The 20,372-nt window shown below is 37.1% G+C and overlaps 1 protein-coding gene across 1 annotated transcript in view; it reads right to left on the bottom strand.

Moving 5' to 3' along the window:
- The window catches only part of LOC139454253 (ran-binding protein 9-like), a 46,229-nt gene extending 29,259 nt beyond the window's left edge, over positions 1 to 16,970 (bottom strand). The window contains exons 1-2 of the mRNA XM_071235864.1: positions 16,773 to 16,970; positions 15,621 to 15,732 (exon numbers count right to left, since the gene is read on the bottom strand). Of these exons, the coding sequence (XP_071091965.1) occupies positions 15,621 to 15,732; positions 16,773 to 16,962 (302 nt within the window). The 5' untranslated portion in view covers positions 16,963 to 16,970. The remainder of the gene's footprint in view (positions 1 to 15,620; positions 15,733 to 16,772) is intronic.
- Between the last annotated feature and the right edge of the window lie 3,402 nt (positions 16,971 to 20,372).

Here is a 20,372-nt window from a genome sequence, read left to right as displayed (position 1 = left end):
GTAATTACATTTACATTCATCCACTCATGTTGATGTAGGCTGCCTAAAACTGTATACAAAATACTTATGAACTAGGAAACATTCTACGATGAAAATTTAACAGTGTTCATCAACAGGTATTAACTATTATTGTCAAAACCAAACTTGGTTTCGGGTCATACATTACACTCCTCAATGTAGCATGGGTGCGACTGTCACATCAATAACAAAACAACAGTCTGTGACTTAAACCACTTGTCTGAAGCCTGAATCTAGTAAACACACAGTAAGAATTTGTTAGGTACAGTCAGAACTTTATGATTTAAATACTATATCAAATTGTTTTGATTTGTTTTGTTTTGTTTGTTGTTTAACGCTACACACAGCAATATTTCAGGTATATGACAGTGGTCTGTAAAAAAATCAAGTCTGGATCAGACAGTCAAGTGATTGACATCATGAGCATCAATCTACGCAATTGGGATGTGATGACATGCATCAACAAAAACGACTACCCATGATCCCGTTAGTTGCGTCTTACGACAAAAATAAATTGAGCCTTGGCAAGAAACTTTCAACATTAAATTAGGGTTAATTAATTTGTAATTGTGAATTGCAAATGAACTATTCTGAATATTACCCATGGCCTTTAATTTAAAAAATACAAATCCCCAAGAAAGTACATGAGTCAGTCTATTGTGGAAACAATGTCAGACCAGACCATTATATTTTCTCATAATACAGATCCACCAAATTGATTTTCCCTGATTTTGAAACATCATAAATGAAAAATGACGATTTATTTTGACGCCAACATTACAAAAAATATCAATCAACTCTTCCACTACTGTCACTTGCAATCAGCAAAAGTGTAAAAAACATTCATTGGACCACTGCTGCATCTCTGCAAAGCAAATCACTTCTTGCTGATGACTGTCATATGCACATTTGTACATAATTGAAAATGGCACCTCGTCAAGGCAGGGTTGTGAATTTGTTATTCTGCCATTTCTACTACGGTTTTGCACAATGTTGTTTTGCGCATAACAGTCACAAAACAGAAAAGCTGTCTACTTCAGAAAATACCTACAAAGAATCTTGTGGACACAATTGGGGATTTGTCATCAAATGTCATGGCCATGTGCTTTGTCAGACTTCAGCTCCATGACATTTTTGCTTCCGAACATAGAGGCAATGTAGAAAATATGTTAACAACCCTCCTTTTGATTTGGGCTTATTTTAAAAAAACAATTTCCTTCTACCATCCACCCAATTTATCCAAAGAATCTGTGACACAAGAGAACAAATTGGTCTGGTCTCATATTAAATATTCCGTGAATCTAGTGTGGTGTCATGAACACTAGGTGTTTGCACTCACAAATCCTGTATCTGATGTCATGTTGCTACAGCCTTCTTCACATACTACTGAAACAATGGAACATCATGCAAGATCATACAACTAGCACAAATCAAACATATTTTCAGTGTGAAAAAAGCCATTTATTTTAACCTGTTGATTTTTTTTTTATCATAAAATTCAGTCAACTCACTTGTTTCACTTTTTGCCAGGTCAGTCAGATTACAGACCAAGAACACAGAATCAGCAGGTGACACGATCTTGTCCACTTTCAAATTTCATGTCATTATTATTGATAATAAGACAACTTCTCTACCAATTCATACCAAAGTGTGCTCCATATGGCGAACACTGAATATATTCCTAATCAATAATCATATACAAGACATCCGTATCTCAATGAATTATTTCAATGCCTATTTCAAGCTGAAGCCTGGGCAGTTGAAACATTATACATTGTGGCTAGAGTGTAACATGTGAGGTGCAAGCTGTCTGCAGCTGATACTGCAGCACAGTCAGGGTAGAGTTCGAGCTGTAGACAGGGGGGTAGTCCTTGTGTGAGGAGATCATGCCTCGGGTACGGAACAAACCACGTTCACAGTGTTTATGCTGGATGTGATTCCTCTGGTTAGTCATAGTGGGGCCAAAAGTCTTACAACCTTTCTGGGTTCTTACAGTAATCAGTAAACATGGCTTCCATCTTGTGTACCCGTGTACCAGACTAAACCTTCCCCTGGCCAGATCTTCCCCACCCCTGGCCAGATCTTCCCCCCTCAAATTTTAAACTAATCCTAGGTGGGGAAGGTTCAGCCCAGACCAGAACCTCTCACGTCTGGATTTCAGAAATACTGAACACAAGAGGGAGCTGATTCAGTCTAGGCCAGATCCTCCCCCTTCTAGATTTGAGATATCCTGAACTAAAGTTGGGGATGGTTCAGCCCAGACCAGGTCCTTCTGACTCTGGATTTCAGATATACAGTGATTACTTGTTAAAAGGCTACCCTTGGGGTCCAAATAATTGATGAGCCTCATTAGACGATCAGCGGATTAATGGAGGCCGAGTCTTAGGGGGTTGATGTATTTTGATTGCGAAAACGTAATGTTGACATACACTGACATATAATAGTCACCATGCAACAAATATGAGAAGTCAAAGTATGTATGATGTATGTAGCCATTCTCTGGCAAGTAAAGTTTGTTTCCACGCGTCAGTAGTGGTAATCTGACCATGGTTGCTGTAAATAACGGTAAATTGTGTGATCTACTGATCACTTCACACATGATTTCACCAAAATTTATGTAAACAATATTGAATGAAATTTTGAATAAATTAATAAAATATATTACAAACATAAGTCCCGATATACAATGAACACATTTAATGAACCAGATAGCATGATAATGGGATTAATTGCGTACTTCAATTCGGATTTGTTGACTGTTATTTTCTGTGTTACGTGTTTGCAGGTGATCAGCTGATTATGTGTTTTGAGATGGGGGAAAAACATTGTGTCAGTGTAAAACTTAAGTTCATAAAAAGTGTAAAAATGTGAGTGAGTGAGTGAGTGAGTGAGTGGGGGATATTTAACGACACTGTAAACAATATCATGGCATGTCAGCTTGATTTTGGAAGAAAGCCCAAGTGTCGCAGGTCAGAGGTGTTACAACCAATTTGGTGTAACCCACAAGAGTATGGCATACCAAGAAGCTTAGCACAATCTGGATTCTGAACCTAGGATTCAGGTTTCTGGAACGTTATAATGATCAATGATGATTTTAAGCAATAATTAAAACACTTTTCAGGGGTCGATTTAACTTCTGGCCCATTGGCCATTGGTAACTTTTAAAGGAGCCAGCCCTGCTGGCTACATACAATTTTTTTGTTAAACCTACCCCTACTTTTCAAGATATGACTTCCAAAACAAACATGAGTGATTTTATGTGGCTGTAGGTGTCAGTATCACAGCTTATCACAGTGACCAAGTACTTAAGTGTGGCCCACTGACCTGTATTGTAAGCAACAAGTCCTGAGTATGATCAGAAAGATAACAGCTGAGAGCTTGTCATTTATTGTCCTCCCCATCCCAGTAGTTCATCCTCAGCTACTATTGTGAACACCTATCCCTATTTTGTCTTCCTCTTAAAAAACTGGATTCTGGGGATTAAAGCTGGGACAGGTAACTCGGGTACAGGAATACCTGGATCCATGTTTAGTCACGACTGGGTCAGGTTATGTATTCACCCTTAAAACATGTGGACAAAACACAACATTACCAACTAATAAACAGAACCTAAAACATCTGCAGTGGCTTGGTCAACCTTATAATCAGTTGGTAAACAGTCTCCCATGATCCCAACAAATTGAATAATGGATTATTGATCATTTAGCTTACGCTAACATGCAGCGATAGTCATGTCATTTGATATTTAATTACTATTCTTTATGATTACCATCAAAATATGATAAAGATGATGATGATGATGATGATGATGATGACTACCATCATCATGATAATCAGCATGCAGCATGCAGCAAATCAGACATTTCATTTACAAGATTGAAGGAATAACTTCCAAAAAATTCTAAATCCTGAAAAATGGTTTTATTACATGTAATTCATGTACAATATTACTGATAATGAAATCACAAATGCTTTTTCCCAACATAAGCTGTCAAGTAATAAATCCAGAAGCCCTTGAAATTGAAATAACACAGCATTACGCCTGACAAGGACTCCCGTGTTTTTTTTCACAATTATCCACTGGATGATCAGCAACATGTGTTTGGGGAAAAAGACATTTTCCATCACGACAATCCTTTTCCTGTAATACAAACCTGCCCTTCAGGTTATATTACATTGCATGAGTCAGCACTAATTATTTCAGTAGATTGGATACACAGCCCAGATCATTCCTTGTGTCTATGAACAAGAATTAAGGTATATCCTAAACCAGAGCTGATACGACAGCCTGTATTGACATTAACCCATGATTTGACATCTGAATCTGGTATTTATTGACCTGGAGAGGTGGGCTTCTGTCTGTCAACAACGCTGCTATAACAGATACTATAGTAGCTAGTCCATGGCCTCACAAGGCATCAACCTATGGGAGGAGTTGACACTGATTGCCGATGTTTGACAGCAACTCTTAAATCCCTTATGTTATTTGGTTATTACCAACCATGTTATTTGGTTATTACTTACCTTGTTATTTGGTTATTACTGACCATGTTATTTGGTTATTACTGACCATGTTATTTGGTTATCACCAACTATGTTATTTGGTTATTACCAACCATGTTATTTAGTTATTACCAACCAAGTTATTTGGTTATTACTGACAAAATTATTTAATTATTACTGACCACGTTATACGGTTATTACCAACCATGTTATTTGGTTATTGCTGACCATGTTATTTGGTTATTATCAACCATCTTATTTGGTTATTACTGACCATCTTATTTGGTTATCACCAACCATGTTATTTGGTTATTACCAACCATGTTATTAGATTATTATCAACCATCTTATTTGGTTATTACTGACCATCTTATTTGGTTATCATCGACCATGTCATTTGGTTATTACTGACCACGTTATTTGGTTATTAACAACCATGTTATTAGGTTATTATCAACCATCTTATTTGGTTATTACTGACCATGTTATTTGGTTAAAACTGACCATGTTATTTGGTTATCACCAACCATGTTATTTGGTATATTACTGACCATGTTATTTGGTTATTACCAACCATGTTATTAGGTTATTATCAACCATCCTATTTGGTTATTACTGACCATGTTATTTGGTTATCACTGACCATGTTATTAGGTTATTACTGATCATGTTATTAGGTTATTATCAACCATCGTATTTGGTTATCACTGACCATCTTATTTGGTTATCACTGACAATGTTATTTGGTTATCACAACCATGTTATTAGGTTATTACTGATCATGTTAATCGGACTGCCCTGCCCAGGTCACTTACTCCTATGTGTCTGAGACAGCTGGTCCCAGAGTTATAAGATTCATCATCGTAACCTTCAGACTTGTGGAATTTCATCTTTTGGGGCTTATCACTGGAGCGAGTGTTCAAAATTTTCCTGATTCTACCTGCACAAAACAATCTTAGAGCTAAGACGAACTAACTCCTATACTTTCACATAGACTTACAACAGTTGTAGCACTGACATCACTTTGTGCATGTGGGCCAAGGAGTTTAAGATATTCTCCCATAGTAGTTAAACCTGGAGATAACCTAAATCTTTAACTTTCAACAGAGCAGTGACAAGGATCCCTTGACTACATGCTCAATTTCAAATACCACCCAACATTAGCTCACAAATGAGCATCCAGTATGCAAAAATGTTGAGATTGGACACAGAAAGGCAATATACTGTCACTGAGTCCCAAGGGACACGTAATAAGACACACTGTACCCACAGCACATCAAGAGCAGTTATGGGTGTCGGTCATTTCATCCATCAATCATGACTACTGTCCACATGATCATTGATTCTTTCCAGGCTCTAAAGTAATTATCAAAATGTACAGTACACTACACCATTTCATTACTCTACAGGACACTCATATTGACAGCTAAGACTCTCAAAATTAATTATTTTTGTTTGTTTGTTGTTTAACGCCAAACTCAGCAACTTTCCAGCTATTTGACGGTGGTCTGTATATAATCAAGTCTGGACCAGACAATCCAGTGATTGATATCATGAGCATCGATCCACATAATTGGGATACGATGACATGCATCAACAAGTCAGCAAACCTGACCACCCAACCCCATTAGTCGCCTCTTACGACAAGCATAGTTGCCTCTTACAGCAAGCATGAGTTGATGAAAACCTGTTCTAACTCGGCAAAGAAAAAAGAAGTTTATATCGCCAGTCATCGGAAGGGTTACTCTAAGAGAAGTTTGAGACAACAAGAAGGTGTCATTCAATAAAAGATATAGATGGTCTATTGTTCTTTTCTATAATAAATACATCTACCTATATTGGAAACATGGCGAAACAATTCAGAAAATTATAAACATTACGTTCGGTATATCTGGTACCATGAATGTTGAAGCTAAAATGCTATACCTGAGAGACCTAATTATTAATATGCTGTGCTATTCAAACTAATCGGGGAATAGTAAATAACAATTGTAAAATTACAATCATCCTCTTTGCTTTGGAATTTAAGAGTAGCCTCCCTTTGAAAAAAATGAAAGTCAGGCAAATAGCATTTATAATCACTGCTAGCACCAAACTGGCATCAACTAATAACACTTGATTACTTGAGAAGCGCATTCTCGTCACATTGAAAAATCATTTAACAACGCTTGTAGTTTAATGTGAAATTTTAATTCATTGTAACTATTAGCATTTATTTACATGAAAAATAAGACAAGATCCATTGATAAATATAGCACCAATTTTTCAGGCTAATAGTAAAGCATATACACCAGCCAGTGGCCATGCATGCATATTTGCAAGTAAATCCAGCCTGGATTTATCATATGATATGAGTACAATCTGGACATATATCTTGTGAACATTGCGCATATGGTAAACTGTTACAACTCTCTTGCTTGCGACTGGACGAGTTTTATTTTCACTTCCTGAGTTCATGTGCAATTTACCGGATCATAATTTCTATACTGTTTGTAGTAGATTTTGTAAGTTTGTTTATTAATAACAGATATACAATTGTGCATAAATAAGATATATATACTGATTTTTTTTTTAAATACAATAAATTATATAATACTTTTGACATCAGATGCTTTTTCATCACATGCCTTGAAAACCTGCACCAAAACATGTCTTAGAAAGTCGTCATATCTCCTTTTCCTATCTTTTTCTTTGATTGAAACTTTTTAGGAAAATATTACCGACGGATTGGCAGCAGTAACATCGCTGTCATTCTCTTCAGACCAAGAGTTATCCGAAACCAAGCCCTGGTGGTAGTGTGGAAGTTCTCCAGGTGGAATATCTAGGTCTAAGACAAAACTGTCCCGGCGAATGAAGTCGTCTATGGCTGTGCCGAATGTAAATTGAAATAAATGTCCTGGGCTTGTTAGGACACATATTTCCCAGAAGACACACAAGTTCAGTGAATAATTTGCAGCCAACTGACATGTGCTAATGAGAGATAAGACAAAAATCATTGTAATCCACTAGGAGTCGTCCTTTTATTGGATTTCGCTGGTGGTGTTTGGAGCAATCATGGCTAAGGGAATTAACTCTAGCCCCGGATATTATGTAATAAGGTTATGTGGTTACAAGAATGGTCAACTGCGAATGTGTGCGCATCTACTGCGTATCTGCAGCAGTACCGGGAGGTTAGCAGAAGGGTGTCAGGGTGCATCAGTTACATGCCAGGCTGTAGCACTGATGGTTTATGATAAACTGGTGGGGGGGCCCGTCGTATTATTTAATGTTATCTGCTATCATGTAGACTCTGTAGATCATGTTTGCAGAATATGAAAATATAAATTAATTTCTAACCATGCTACAAGGAAACTAAGCTACCTGTAGGCCCTGTCAATAGAATGAACTACTAATTACAGGCCACACAATCTGAGATCGCGACACTGCAAACACTCAACTGCCATGAACTTAATCCACCATACACAGATCCTTTGCCATAATACACAAGACGGCCAATACAAGGAAACCAAACTAGGCTCTGTCTACAGAACCAAAAAGAATGAAACACTGATTGAACAACCCTGCTGCACAGACCGAGCACAGAACTATTCAGAAAGTTGCACTGTTGAGATGGGTAATGTGTACAACCTTGCTCCTCTGACCTGTGCACTATAAATAGCCAGCAGCGGAACACTTCCACAGCCTAGTTGCATAGCAAGCTGAAAGTACAAGTGCTGAAACCTGTCAGCAATCCGCCTGCCTGTTGATGGTGCTGTGTGCTATAGCTTCACAATCCCATCTCCTACATTTCCATACCCACTGCTCGCATGTCTAATTTAGCACACTGCTCCTAATTCAACAAGTACTGAAGACACGGGCTTCTCGCGTTTCAGAATGGTGGAAAAGTTACTCCGAAAGCATTATAAAAGGCTGAGTTTGCCTTCGTAATTGTTAAACAAAAAACACTCTTCAAATTTAAGCATGAAAGTCCTTGCAATTATCCTAATGTTAAAAGTTAAGCTTTTGAGATCTCTAGAAAATTCAGAACATTGATCTGAATTATCTACATTGGTAGGTAAAATGTGTGAAGTACTGCATAATAATCAACTAGTTTAACTTAGTCACCTTTCTTCCAGGGAGCAATTAGTTAAGATTCACCAATCAATGAATTAATTCATATACAAACCACTATACAGGCTTGAATTTAACGGTACAGGATATGGTTCTCAAACATATGACACTATTATGATGTAATATTTCAGATGTGATTGTTACATCATTTCAAACATATTTCTTTCCAATCATATGACCTCCAACTTAATCATGGTTTAACATTGATAGCATACTGCAGTAGAACCGAGGATTTTAAAACTTCATGACAAAATTCCAAGTTTCTGTCTCAATGACCTTTATTCACATTTCCCTAATCTGACAGACCAATAAGAATCTAGGATTCAAAAACGCCATGTCAAAATTCCAAGTTTCTGTATCAATGACACTAATGCATGTTTTTCTAATCTGTCAGGCCAATCAGAATCTAGGCTTCTAAAATGCCATGACCAGAATTCCAAGTTTCTGTATCAAGACCTCAATGCATGTTTTTCTAATCTGTAAACATGGTAAACCCCATGATCCAAGATTAGCCCTCCTGTGTCTCACCTGCACTTACATGGTGAACAGGAACGAATTGGAAGTATGGCTGGAATAGAGCACCATGGGTAAAGGCTTGCTGGCTTCGATCCAGACTCGCAGCCTGTTTTACAAATGACTGATTAACAATCCACCAGTGCTGACTTTTCACGCAGAAACATCTAAAAAATCAATAGGTGCAATCCAGGTAATATTGCATGGCACATTATGTCAGCATCCCAGATTGTGTTGCATCATAGAACATCCTTACTTGGCTGTCAGCACTGTCAGATGAATATTCATATTGCTTGGTAATGAGAATGCTATTCAACCTGTTCAGAGGAACATAATATTGATTTAATGCTTCAGCATGTTTACATGATACCTTGTGCTGCTGGTTGGAAGTGAAAAATTGGTTCAAAATAACAGGTCAATAACTAGATCAGGACGACTGATTCGTCAGCAATTAAGGCAGAAGTAGTGTCTACTTTCCATATCATTGCCAGTCAACAGCAAAAGTATCCATTGCACAGCGGACTGTAGTGAGTGAGTGAGTGAGTGAGTTGGGTTTAACGCCGCTTTTAACATTATTCCAGTTATATCACGGCGTGTCAGCTTAATGTGGGAGGAAAGCCCAGGAAAGTGATGCAGGTCTCAGACGTTTACTACTTCAGTGAAACCCACGAGCACGGGTATGGTGCTGACAAACCTAGAAACATAATTGGGGCAAACCGGGATTCGAACCACCAATCATAGGTTTCTGGCATGCCCAAGGGACGCAACTCTGTACAGCGAATCGCGACGCCTTAGACGACTGGGCCACCCGTGCCCCCGACAGCGGACTGTAAAGAACTGAGTCTGAATGGAGAAACCAATGGTTGATAGCATGAACATAGATTCCCTCCATAAGGGTACATGATATACAAGCAGCCAATTCACACTCTCCAATTATCTCTTCTCCGTTTAACTTTAAGTTGACCTGTGTGCTAGCAAATGCTGGCATTTCCTCAGTATTTTCTGTCATGATCATCAGTTGCCTTTCGCTTCTTTGAAAAAAAAAGGAAAATATACCTGGTCTGCCAACTGACCGATGACAGCTAGGCCATGTTTTGCCAATGTCATGGTAATGTGGATCTCAAAATGTGATTGGCTACTACTGGCTATATATGGACCAATCACTGAGCATTGATACAAAATGTTTTGGTGCAGTCACCTAGAAGTGTTTCATGTGCATCACATTGTGTTTTATTATTGCTTATAGTGTTCAGAGTATAAAACAACAATCAACTCCATAAAAGCTTTATAGAAAGTGCTCCAACCATGTTTAAAGTAATGCAGTATTTGTGAGAACATAATCTAAGTTTTAACGAGGTTACAATCAAACAAGGTTACTCACCTTGTTGTGATATCAACATACTTTATCTGATTAATTATATTAGAATTAATACAAACACAGTGTACCATCAAGACCTGTTTGTAATTTCAATGTGTGCTGTTTGAACATTGAATGCGTCAATGGCGTAGCCTGGAATGACCTCTGTCGGTGGCATGATCGCCTGTAATAACCTGTCAAGCCACTGCAGGGATTGACATGTTTTTCCACATGTGCCATGCAGCACTCATGAACACATTTAGGTGTGCCCTTTGAAATAAAAGTGTTACAAATCAAAGAATAACTTTGATCTGCTGATAAAAAGCAGTAACCTAATCTTACCATGTCATGACAGTTGTGAATGCCATTGGCAGGAAATACAGGGAATTTCAAACCCTGCAGACATAATTATACTGGTTATTAGAATAGATCCACACTGCTTAGTTAAATCCTGAACCTTCACAGCAGAATATCTGCACTTAATTTAATCAATACCAGTCAGGATGACATTCATGGCATCATCACCATGGCATTTTTAACTTTGATCGACTTTTGCTGATATATATTTCAGCAGTAGAAACTAACATTTATAGTCAACTTGTCCGTATATTGTCTGTTTGTTGGAATATTGCCGCGCTCAGCAATATTTCAGCTATATGACAGCGGTCTGTAAATAATCAAGTCTGGGACAGACAATCAGTGGTTGACATCATGAGCATCGATCCACACAATTGGGTGAGGTGAGGTGAGGTGAGGTGAAATTGGGTTTAACGTCGTGTCCAAGATTATTGCACTTATATAGCGACGTTCCACACAATTGGGATACAATGACATGCATCAACCACGTCAGGTAGCCTCACCTCCTGATCCCATTCTCGCCTCTTACGACAAACATAGTCGCCTTTTATGGCAAGCATGGGTTGCTGAAGAACTATTCTAAACCAGACCTTCACAGGTAATATTCCTTGTAAAGATAATATAAAAAAAAAAAACTTATAAAGGACAAATTTCTACTCGTCCTTATGATACCTTAACTATTGGGCAGTTTGGCAAGGACTGGGGGACTAGTGCAAAACTTACGCTGTATTTGACATCAAAAGACACCCAGGAGAGAATCTCAGTATGTAGCCACAAATGCAAACATTGATATATTTGGCATACATTGCTGTCCATTGTCAGGTGCAAACTAGTTTACCCAGTAAGCTACTTATTCCACCCCAGAAGGTCAAAGTTCAGGTGTTGGTCATCAACCCATGGTGCACCACACACAAACCTGATGACAACATACAATAGCCACTCTGCTACGCCAAGGTACTTCTAGTGCAATGAAAGTTTATAGTCAAGCAAGAATTGAAATATTAGTCATTCTTCAACTCACCTGAAATAATCCGTCCCTTGGTTAAAATTTCTATCTGCGGTTATGATTGCCCCTCTTCCGTTCCTCATTAAATATCAGCTAAGTATATCTACTTGCAGCTATGGATCTTCTGGCAACTTAAAAATCTCTGAGCTACAGATTTCTTACTGAGTTTTTCTGTCTTTTTAGTTTTAGTTTCATCAACTTTCATCTCTTTTTCTTCACTACCTCCTGGTCACTGACAACAAATCTAACTCCATGTGCTTTGTATTAAGCATCACCTTTATCAATTTTCTACACCCCCAGGGCACTTATTACAGTAAATACAGTATTAAGAAAACTATTGCTTATGGAGTTTATTTCATAATTTAACAATTGACATCCCACAATATGTGTCAAAATAAAGATTTATCCATTGGCACAAACAGAATAAGATACTTATCAACATTTCACATGGAGAATAATGAACAACACGTAAAAGTGATCAAGGTGATTTCCTGTTGATAGAAGTAGCACCATTTCGGCTGAGAAGGGAGATACAAGCCTCTTGGGTAAAAACATAAAAAAACAATTTCGAAAATTTCTGTTGACGGTATGTTGACGGTACACATGCTTTGCAAATCTTGCAATCGACCAAAATCTGCATGTCAGTTTACGAACCAGATGTTGATTTCGTCGCACGATTTTGATTGGACTATGCATGGACTCATTAGTTCAGCCTACCCTTTTTACAGCCTAAATCGAAATTGTTTCCATTTGAATGTGGGAAACAAATCGCTTTCATTATTCACGATCGTAGGTTCCTGGGCCGCCTAAGGGACGCAGCTCTGCACAACAACCTGCAGTGCTCCAGACGACCACACCCTTTCCGACTTGATATTACATTCAAATACAGTCTACTCACACAGAGGGACATCATCAAAATATCTACTTATCCTGAATTTTACTCATCCAACTCAAACAGTCCCAACTCTACGTTCACAATTCATGCTAGACCAAGACTACTAATTTATGCTGAGGACAAGTACAAATCCTATATATCAGAGCTTGAGATAAGCTGCATATTTGAGTAAAATATGCATTACATAACTCAAATACACAAACAAATCCTAGCGTATCAAATACTCAACAACTATAAATACATTATTCAAAAATAATTAATGCATATATTACGTCTATTAGATAAAATTATTGTGTATCAGCCGATCGCCAAATTCACTTACCGACAGCTACATTTGGAAAAGCTTCCGAGATAAACATACTGATAGATGCCACATTGAAAAGCACATCTTGTCTAGTCAATGTACATGTCATACTTTAATCAGACGCTGATTGGTAATAAAAACAATATTGCCTTTCCTACAATACTAGGTTTTGTACACAAAAAATGGCTTCCCGGAGAGGGAGCTGATAGCAGACGCAGATGGGTATACTTCTATTCACATAGTTTTAAATAATTTACAGGGTTTGTTATTGTTATTAAACAGGTTTTAAGTTAAATAGCCAAATGTCAAGAAACAAGTGGGTAAAAAAATTTGAATACCCTCAAAACTTGTGGATACCCAATCAAAATCAAATCCCTTGGTAAAATACCGAAATAACCAAAAGCTATCTATAGCTTTGAATGTCTATATTTCTGAACCAGTTCTCAATGCTTCAAGTTTGCTAAAAATAGGAACAAAAAAAAATAGGCAGAAAATGTAAACATAGTGAACAATTGTTCATGCAAGACTAGCAACAAACTACGAAGACTGGAGAAATAAAGTTTAAACTCTTCCTCCGTACGGACTAGTCATTAAAAAAATGAATTTCTAAGACTGCAACCTTAGCATCACAAACAGGTCACTTGCATTTACACAGGCATGAGGTTTATCCATACGAATTAATTAATGCTTAATAATTTCACATGCTTAGTCACATCATCAACAACCTTTTCCAGGGTTAGAAATTGGCACTAGTCCTTTAGTACTTGCCAAACTGCCCAATAGTTAAGTATCATAAGGACTACATGGACTCGTTGAAATTTGCCATTTTTAAAGGGTTTTGCTATATGTTATCATTTAAGAACTAGTGGACTGAAAATGTTAGTTTCTATCGCTGCTTTACATGATAAATAGATATTGTATAAACAAATAATAGTCAAACATGGTTGAAGAATGACACACATCACAGAAAACAAGACTCCATCCAAGATACACTGGCACTCATTCAACCTATCACTGGGCATTCTAAGTAATCAGTAATATGAATTACATGGGTCACTAGCACAGTGTACAGGATTTTACAAGTTAAAAAGTCTTGTGCACCCCAAGACAGTTGTTTGCTTCAAAACTCCTGTACAGGCAGCTAACAACGCCTAATGGCACAGATAACCAAATTGATCATCAGTTACAAAGATTTCTTTTCATCAGGCACCAGGTTATCACTCACATGACCCGTTATTACCGGGTACACCTTTCACTGCTGAACAGCGGCATATTTGAGGTGAGATGAATTGGGGATTGACGTTGCATTCAAGATACCATGCTGCAGTTTAACATGAATGTCCCACTCAGGCACAGTATACAGTATCAGACTTTGAGAAGACCAATCCTTGATTTAGCCTCTTAATGCCGAGTGCCAGGCAGGGAAACAACAAGTGCCATCTTTTAACTTCTTTTGGTATAATACAGCCAGGGATCGAACCCCCGACCTTCTCACGCTGGGCAGACGCTCTACCACTAGACCATGGAGGCAGTTGGTAATGATATTGAATAATGTTCTATCAAAAGCTGATCACGTAATGAAAACATCCTGTTGCCATTGATCTCAGGTAACTTCACTGTAGCATATAATAACTTTGTATTCATGAACCACTTGTGAATATATCAACTTGTTCTCATTACTATATGGTTCAAATAATGCTAATGTGACGTTAAATTTTAACCCACTCACTGTAGCATATATAACATGTATTGCAAATAAAGTGACTGACCAACCTAAGCTATCATCGGAAGCTATCCACTTCCACTACAAATATGTTATGATTGTGACTATTTTCACTGAACTTCATTCTGTCCATTATATATAACCATGACAACTCAGTCTGATCAACATATCAAACATTATGAAATCAGCAGTAGTTATGAAAGTGCATCCAATTACTCCGATGAAGCCAATGGTTGTGTTGCATGTAACACTCCTTTCCGTTATCACTTGGATTACAAGCACATATCAAAAGTAAATAAGATGAAAGAGAATTCATGAAGGATGATTGAATAGACAAATAAGAAATATTACCATGATCACTCACTCAGAAATGGCCTCAAAGCCAAAACCAACTGATTAATGATTAACAACCCTACATAGCGTTATCAATCATCATGCATACATTTTGTATATCCAAATAAAAGAATGCATTTTTTAATGTTTTTTTTTATTATCTGTTGTGATGTTCTATCTGTGTTGAAAGCCACACTAGCAACATTCCAGCCATATGATGGCTCGTGTTGGACCAGGCAATCCAGTGATTGACATCATGAGCACTGATCTACACATATGGGATACGATGACATGCATCAGCTAGGCCAGTGAGTCTGGCCACCAGATCCTGTAATCACCTGTTACGACAAGTATGGGTTGCTGAAGACCAATTATAACCTAGATCTTCACAGGGATATCAGTTAGGAAGCTGTTGTGGTCTTCTTCATGCCATATGCTTACTGAAATGATTTCGTTCTTGTACCATTTTCAAATATCTAAAATGTTTAATAACAAACTTACCCATCTCTGCCTTTGCTGATTATTTTCACTTCAAAGTAATATATTCCACATGCTGCAGGAATATGGTGGGTAGCGCGCACGCTTGCAGCATCCTTTGGGGTTTTGCCCACACCTAAAATACATAAACACAAAATAGGACAATAAGTATACACAAAACACTTATCTAGTTCCAAAGTTCTTATCGAAAGTGCCACTTCACTAATTTCACTTCATATGTGCCATAAATTATAAGGAGCAATATCTGGATATGGTATGGACTAGTTTCCACCTGTACAACTTGGCACTCATAGAGTTATTTGGGTGTGCCATATGGAATTCAAGTATGCCAAGAAGGCTCAAATTTTTTCATACATCTTCAAACTATGTGAATGCCATTTCACCATGTTCACCATGAGCTCTTACCTTTATAGTATTTATTTTGTAAATCATTCAGTGAACTAAGCGCATTCATATAGTCATAATTTACCAAGTGCTTGTCCGGTTTTCTTGTGTAAAACACTATTTATCATTCCTGTCACATGGTAAACATCCCCACAGGGTAATTGTGATCAAAACATATGATACTACATGACCCCTTCAGACATCGGGCACTTGCATTACACTATTAACTGTGCCATAAAAATTTCAACTGCAGCTGGCACTCTAATACAAGGAAATTCTGAAGTTATATGTATATTATAAGGCATAGGCAAGATAAACATGGGCAATTAATTTAACTGCTCTGTTTCATGGATGTCTATTTGTCATTTAATGACTAAATAATGACATGGTCAATGACATAAAAGGTTAATTAATCAATAATAACTATTTGGTATCAATCAAGTTAGCAAGCCATGGTCATTTTCACATAAATCAGCAAATGCTACAGATGAAATGGAGAATCTCCATAAACCATTCACCACAGTTGTCAATATGTCCAAACAAGCTCAGGAATCAATTATGCCAACAGCACAGGGTATCGGACTGGCCGACGCGGAAATCATTATTTCACAGACTAAACTGGCTGTGCGATATTACAGATGGCAAAAAATTCAATTCTTAACCATTCCTAGTGCATTGTATTAACTACGTTCATATTATCAACTACATACACAATGTCGCATTTATCAGCTGTTTATTGAGTAACCCTAAATGTCGAATTTGTGACTATACCTTTGTAATGAACACGCAGATTATTTTGAGAAAGGCCGATGTAATTGTATTTATCTTTTGGGCTCCATGAGCGGGGTATCGGAGTGTCATCCTCGTTCACTGCGGGGTAAAGAAGCTTCAGTCGATCTGTCATATCTTGCGAGGTAGAATTAGGGCTTTCAGACGAAGAAATTTCTCCCGTCGTCGCCATCTTGCTTTACTAACTCGAAACAAAACCCGGATGTGACGCAAAAATTCAATATTGTGTACTTTGTAACACATTATTCTATTGGTTGACCAAGTTCAACAGTCCAATCAAATAGTACGTAAAGAGTTTTGGTAAGTTATAAAGAGTACTTTTATGAAGAAGATTATTTGGGGCTTATTAATCGTCAAAAGAACAGGTATTGTGTTTATACTGTGATGTTATTTGCGAAACCAGAAACCATAACTGTATATGGTCTGGGCTGAAATCTTCCGTAGAACTTGCACACTTCTCATATAGTTCTTATCTTCATACACATCCGATATCAAATATGTATCATCTTCAGTATCCATAGCCATATAAGAAATAGTGGCCTTCTGGGTGATTGTTACATCCACCAAAGATTTATTATATGATGTCGTCATTACGTCATCAAAACAACCAACTTTTAACGTTGACGTTACGTAAAAGCAAAGGATAAGTGAGATTTTAAATGTGATAAAATATATCTGACCTGATATACCATAGGCTTAATCGTAAAACAATTAAAAAATCACAATGTAGCTTTTCTGAAAAGATGTAAAAAGTTTGTAAATTATTATACGTTCAGGTGTTTCCCATTCATCTATATACAAATGCCAATATGCAGCTTGTATGCAGTTTATCAACGTATCCAGAATTCTGAATGTTATATATTTACGGCCAATTGGACAGTCAAAATGTGTACATGCTCAATAATCAGTAAATTAATTCAAGAACTTTTTACAATCTATTACACGCGTGTAACTAAATTTTACTGTGATTATTGTGCTGCATTTGTATTAAGTTTTCATTCAAAATGCTTCTTTAATAAATAAAAATCTGTTACACATTTCGAAATAAATGGACGTAAAATGTTCCATCGGCATTTATCTGAAACTCCAAGCAAAGCAATTCATCACCACAGTACGTTGGGACTATTCAAATCTACTGATGAAATAATGATAATAATGATGATGATGGTAGTGGTGATCTGTGGCCTTCCTCGTCACAAGGTGCCTGAATCTGTGTACTGAGCATACCGTAAGCGCCCACTTCAATATTTGCTAATATATTGGCAAGTGAACAATCCCAATTGGCATCCCTTTCCGGTTGATCAATGTACACAAGACTTAAATTTATTGTGTATAATAAGCACTCGATCATTTGTTAAATGCAACCTTAATTACAGGCAATTAGATTCTGGAAAAAAACATCTGTCGTTTAAAAAACATTTCAGGCTGTCAGCATAAACCACGAAATCAACGATCTTTCAACTCAGTTTTTTTTCTTCACCAAATTAATATTCTAATAAGAGCCCCCTATTTCTAATTTTGAGAGCGTCTTCGGCGCTTATTATGTAGAATACGGTATGTTAGTTCATTCGGAGTATGCAGGAGAACAGGAGCAACTACACTGCCGGGCCAAAGAAAGGATACACCCATGGTGGCTAAAAAATATTAAAAAAATAAAACAAGAAATTATTTTTTTCCATTGTGATGTGCTGGTATTTGATACGGGTATCGTAGGCGGTATTACATGCACCGCACCCATGAATACCACACAGCTGGCATTGTCATCCTAGTAACGTTTTGATAACATCTGTAAATTAGCTTTTGTGAAATTTAATTTGCAAGTGTATTCATTCTTCTTCTGCCCGTCAGTTTGCATCGACAAGCTTATGTATATAGCACAGTAACCCCTGAGACAAACATCTGTCTGTTTCTGTATCTGCTGTTACTTATGAACGCATTTTCCATTTGCTTCGCCCACAAAATATCCAACATTGTGTTTAATCATCTAAGAATAAATGCGTTTGGTAAGGTCGCTTTGGAATTTTAGTTATTTCACGACATGCCAGTTTGATGTGGGAAACATAGCCCGAAGTATTAGACGTTTACTACTTTCATGAAACCGACGAACTCGGACTTGGTGCTAACAAACCTTGATTCACAATCAGATCGACTCTGGGATTCGAATGCACGATCTGCACGGCGAACTCTGGTGCCTTAGACGACTGGGCCACCCGTGCCCCTTTGATCATATAAGACATCTGGTTTCTAAATGCATTGTAAAATGATCATAAATGCTGGGTTTCGGATTTGGGCCTGTTTAGTAGATATATTGGGTGTAAGGTGTAGACGATGTTGCCAAATTTTATATAAATACGGTTTAATGGGAATTGGACTTTTTGCTATTATCGTTGATGAACGGTCAAAGGGACGTAACTCAGTTATTGCTAAGGTCGTGTTAAGCGACGTTTGTAAACTCCCAAATACTGCTCTCCTGTGTCACTAACCCTTTCTCTGCGACAACAGATTTTCTTGTTCCACGCTAGACTAGGTTGTCATTTTGTCAATACATCGTCCTTTACAGGTAAGATGTTTACAAAACGAGTTTGATCCTTTGCAGGACAAAACCTCCCATTCACCGTCACTTTCAGGATTGTCTCCCTTTGACCGTAGGTTACAAATGTCAGTGGTGTCGACCGAAACAGCGTGGGCTTTTGTTTATACGGTTGGTAATAAATCTACTTGTAAATAAATGGTCTAATGTCTCTCGAGAAATATGAAATACTTTATGTAAATTTATTTTCAGTGGTTTATAATATATATTTTATAACATATTATGGTACTGTCAATGTGTAAAATGAAAATATTTGAATACTTTTTCAATTATTTTTCCATTTATTATATTATGATAACGAATTCCAAACACTTCTATTCCAAACACTTTTATGCTCTATTTCATCACCATGTGACTGAAAATGATAGGATTAAAAGGAAACGAAAGTCAATGTATATTGTTTTAATATTTTGGCTTCTAATCCTAGCATTATTAGTGTATTGTGATGGTTTTTTTACCCTTTTCAACCTCTTAATAACCTTAAGTCAATCTGACGGAAATAATTGTAAAATGACTCAAAAATTTTGGCATTTTGTAAAATGCCAAAGTGAAATTTCAGCCATTGACTGTTAAATATAAACGTCTAACTCGCGTCGAACCAGACCAAGCAGGTTTGTTTCAAGTCATTTATTAAAGTCGTGCTTATTTAAATTTTACGGTGTTTGCCAATATAGCAAATAATGATTTCCACGTTCTTTTAACTTGAATTTGAAAAGGGATATGAAAAATCACGCGTTTTTGGTTGTTCGCTTAGGGGTTATAGATAGTAAGCTTTTTGGCTTAAGGAAAGTACATGATATTTGCCAAAAATGAGTGCGTTGTTTTGTTGTTACAGCATTCACGATAAATGCAAAAAAGGTCTCTTTGACCATGATCCTTTAATATTATATATATATGTGTAAAATCGTAAACATGTCTTATTACATTTACTATAGTAGGCAACTTATCCTTGGACATAATGTCGTTAATACAAAGTTCCCATGGTGATTCAA

This window comes from Haliotis cracherodii, unplaced genomic scaffold (assembly GCF_022045235.1).
Source record: "Haliotis cracherodii isolate W230 unplaced genomic scaffold, xgHalCrac1.p SCAF_10, whole genome shotgun sequence".
Classification (NCBI taxonomy): Eukaryota; Metazoa; Mollusca; class Gastropoda; order Lepetellida; family Haliotidae; genus Haliotis; species Haliotis cracherodii.
This window is presented reverse-complemented; position numbering and strand designations above follow the sequence as displayed.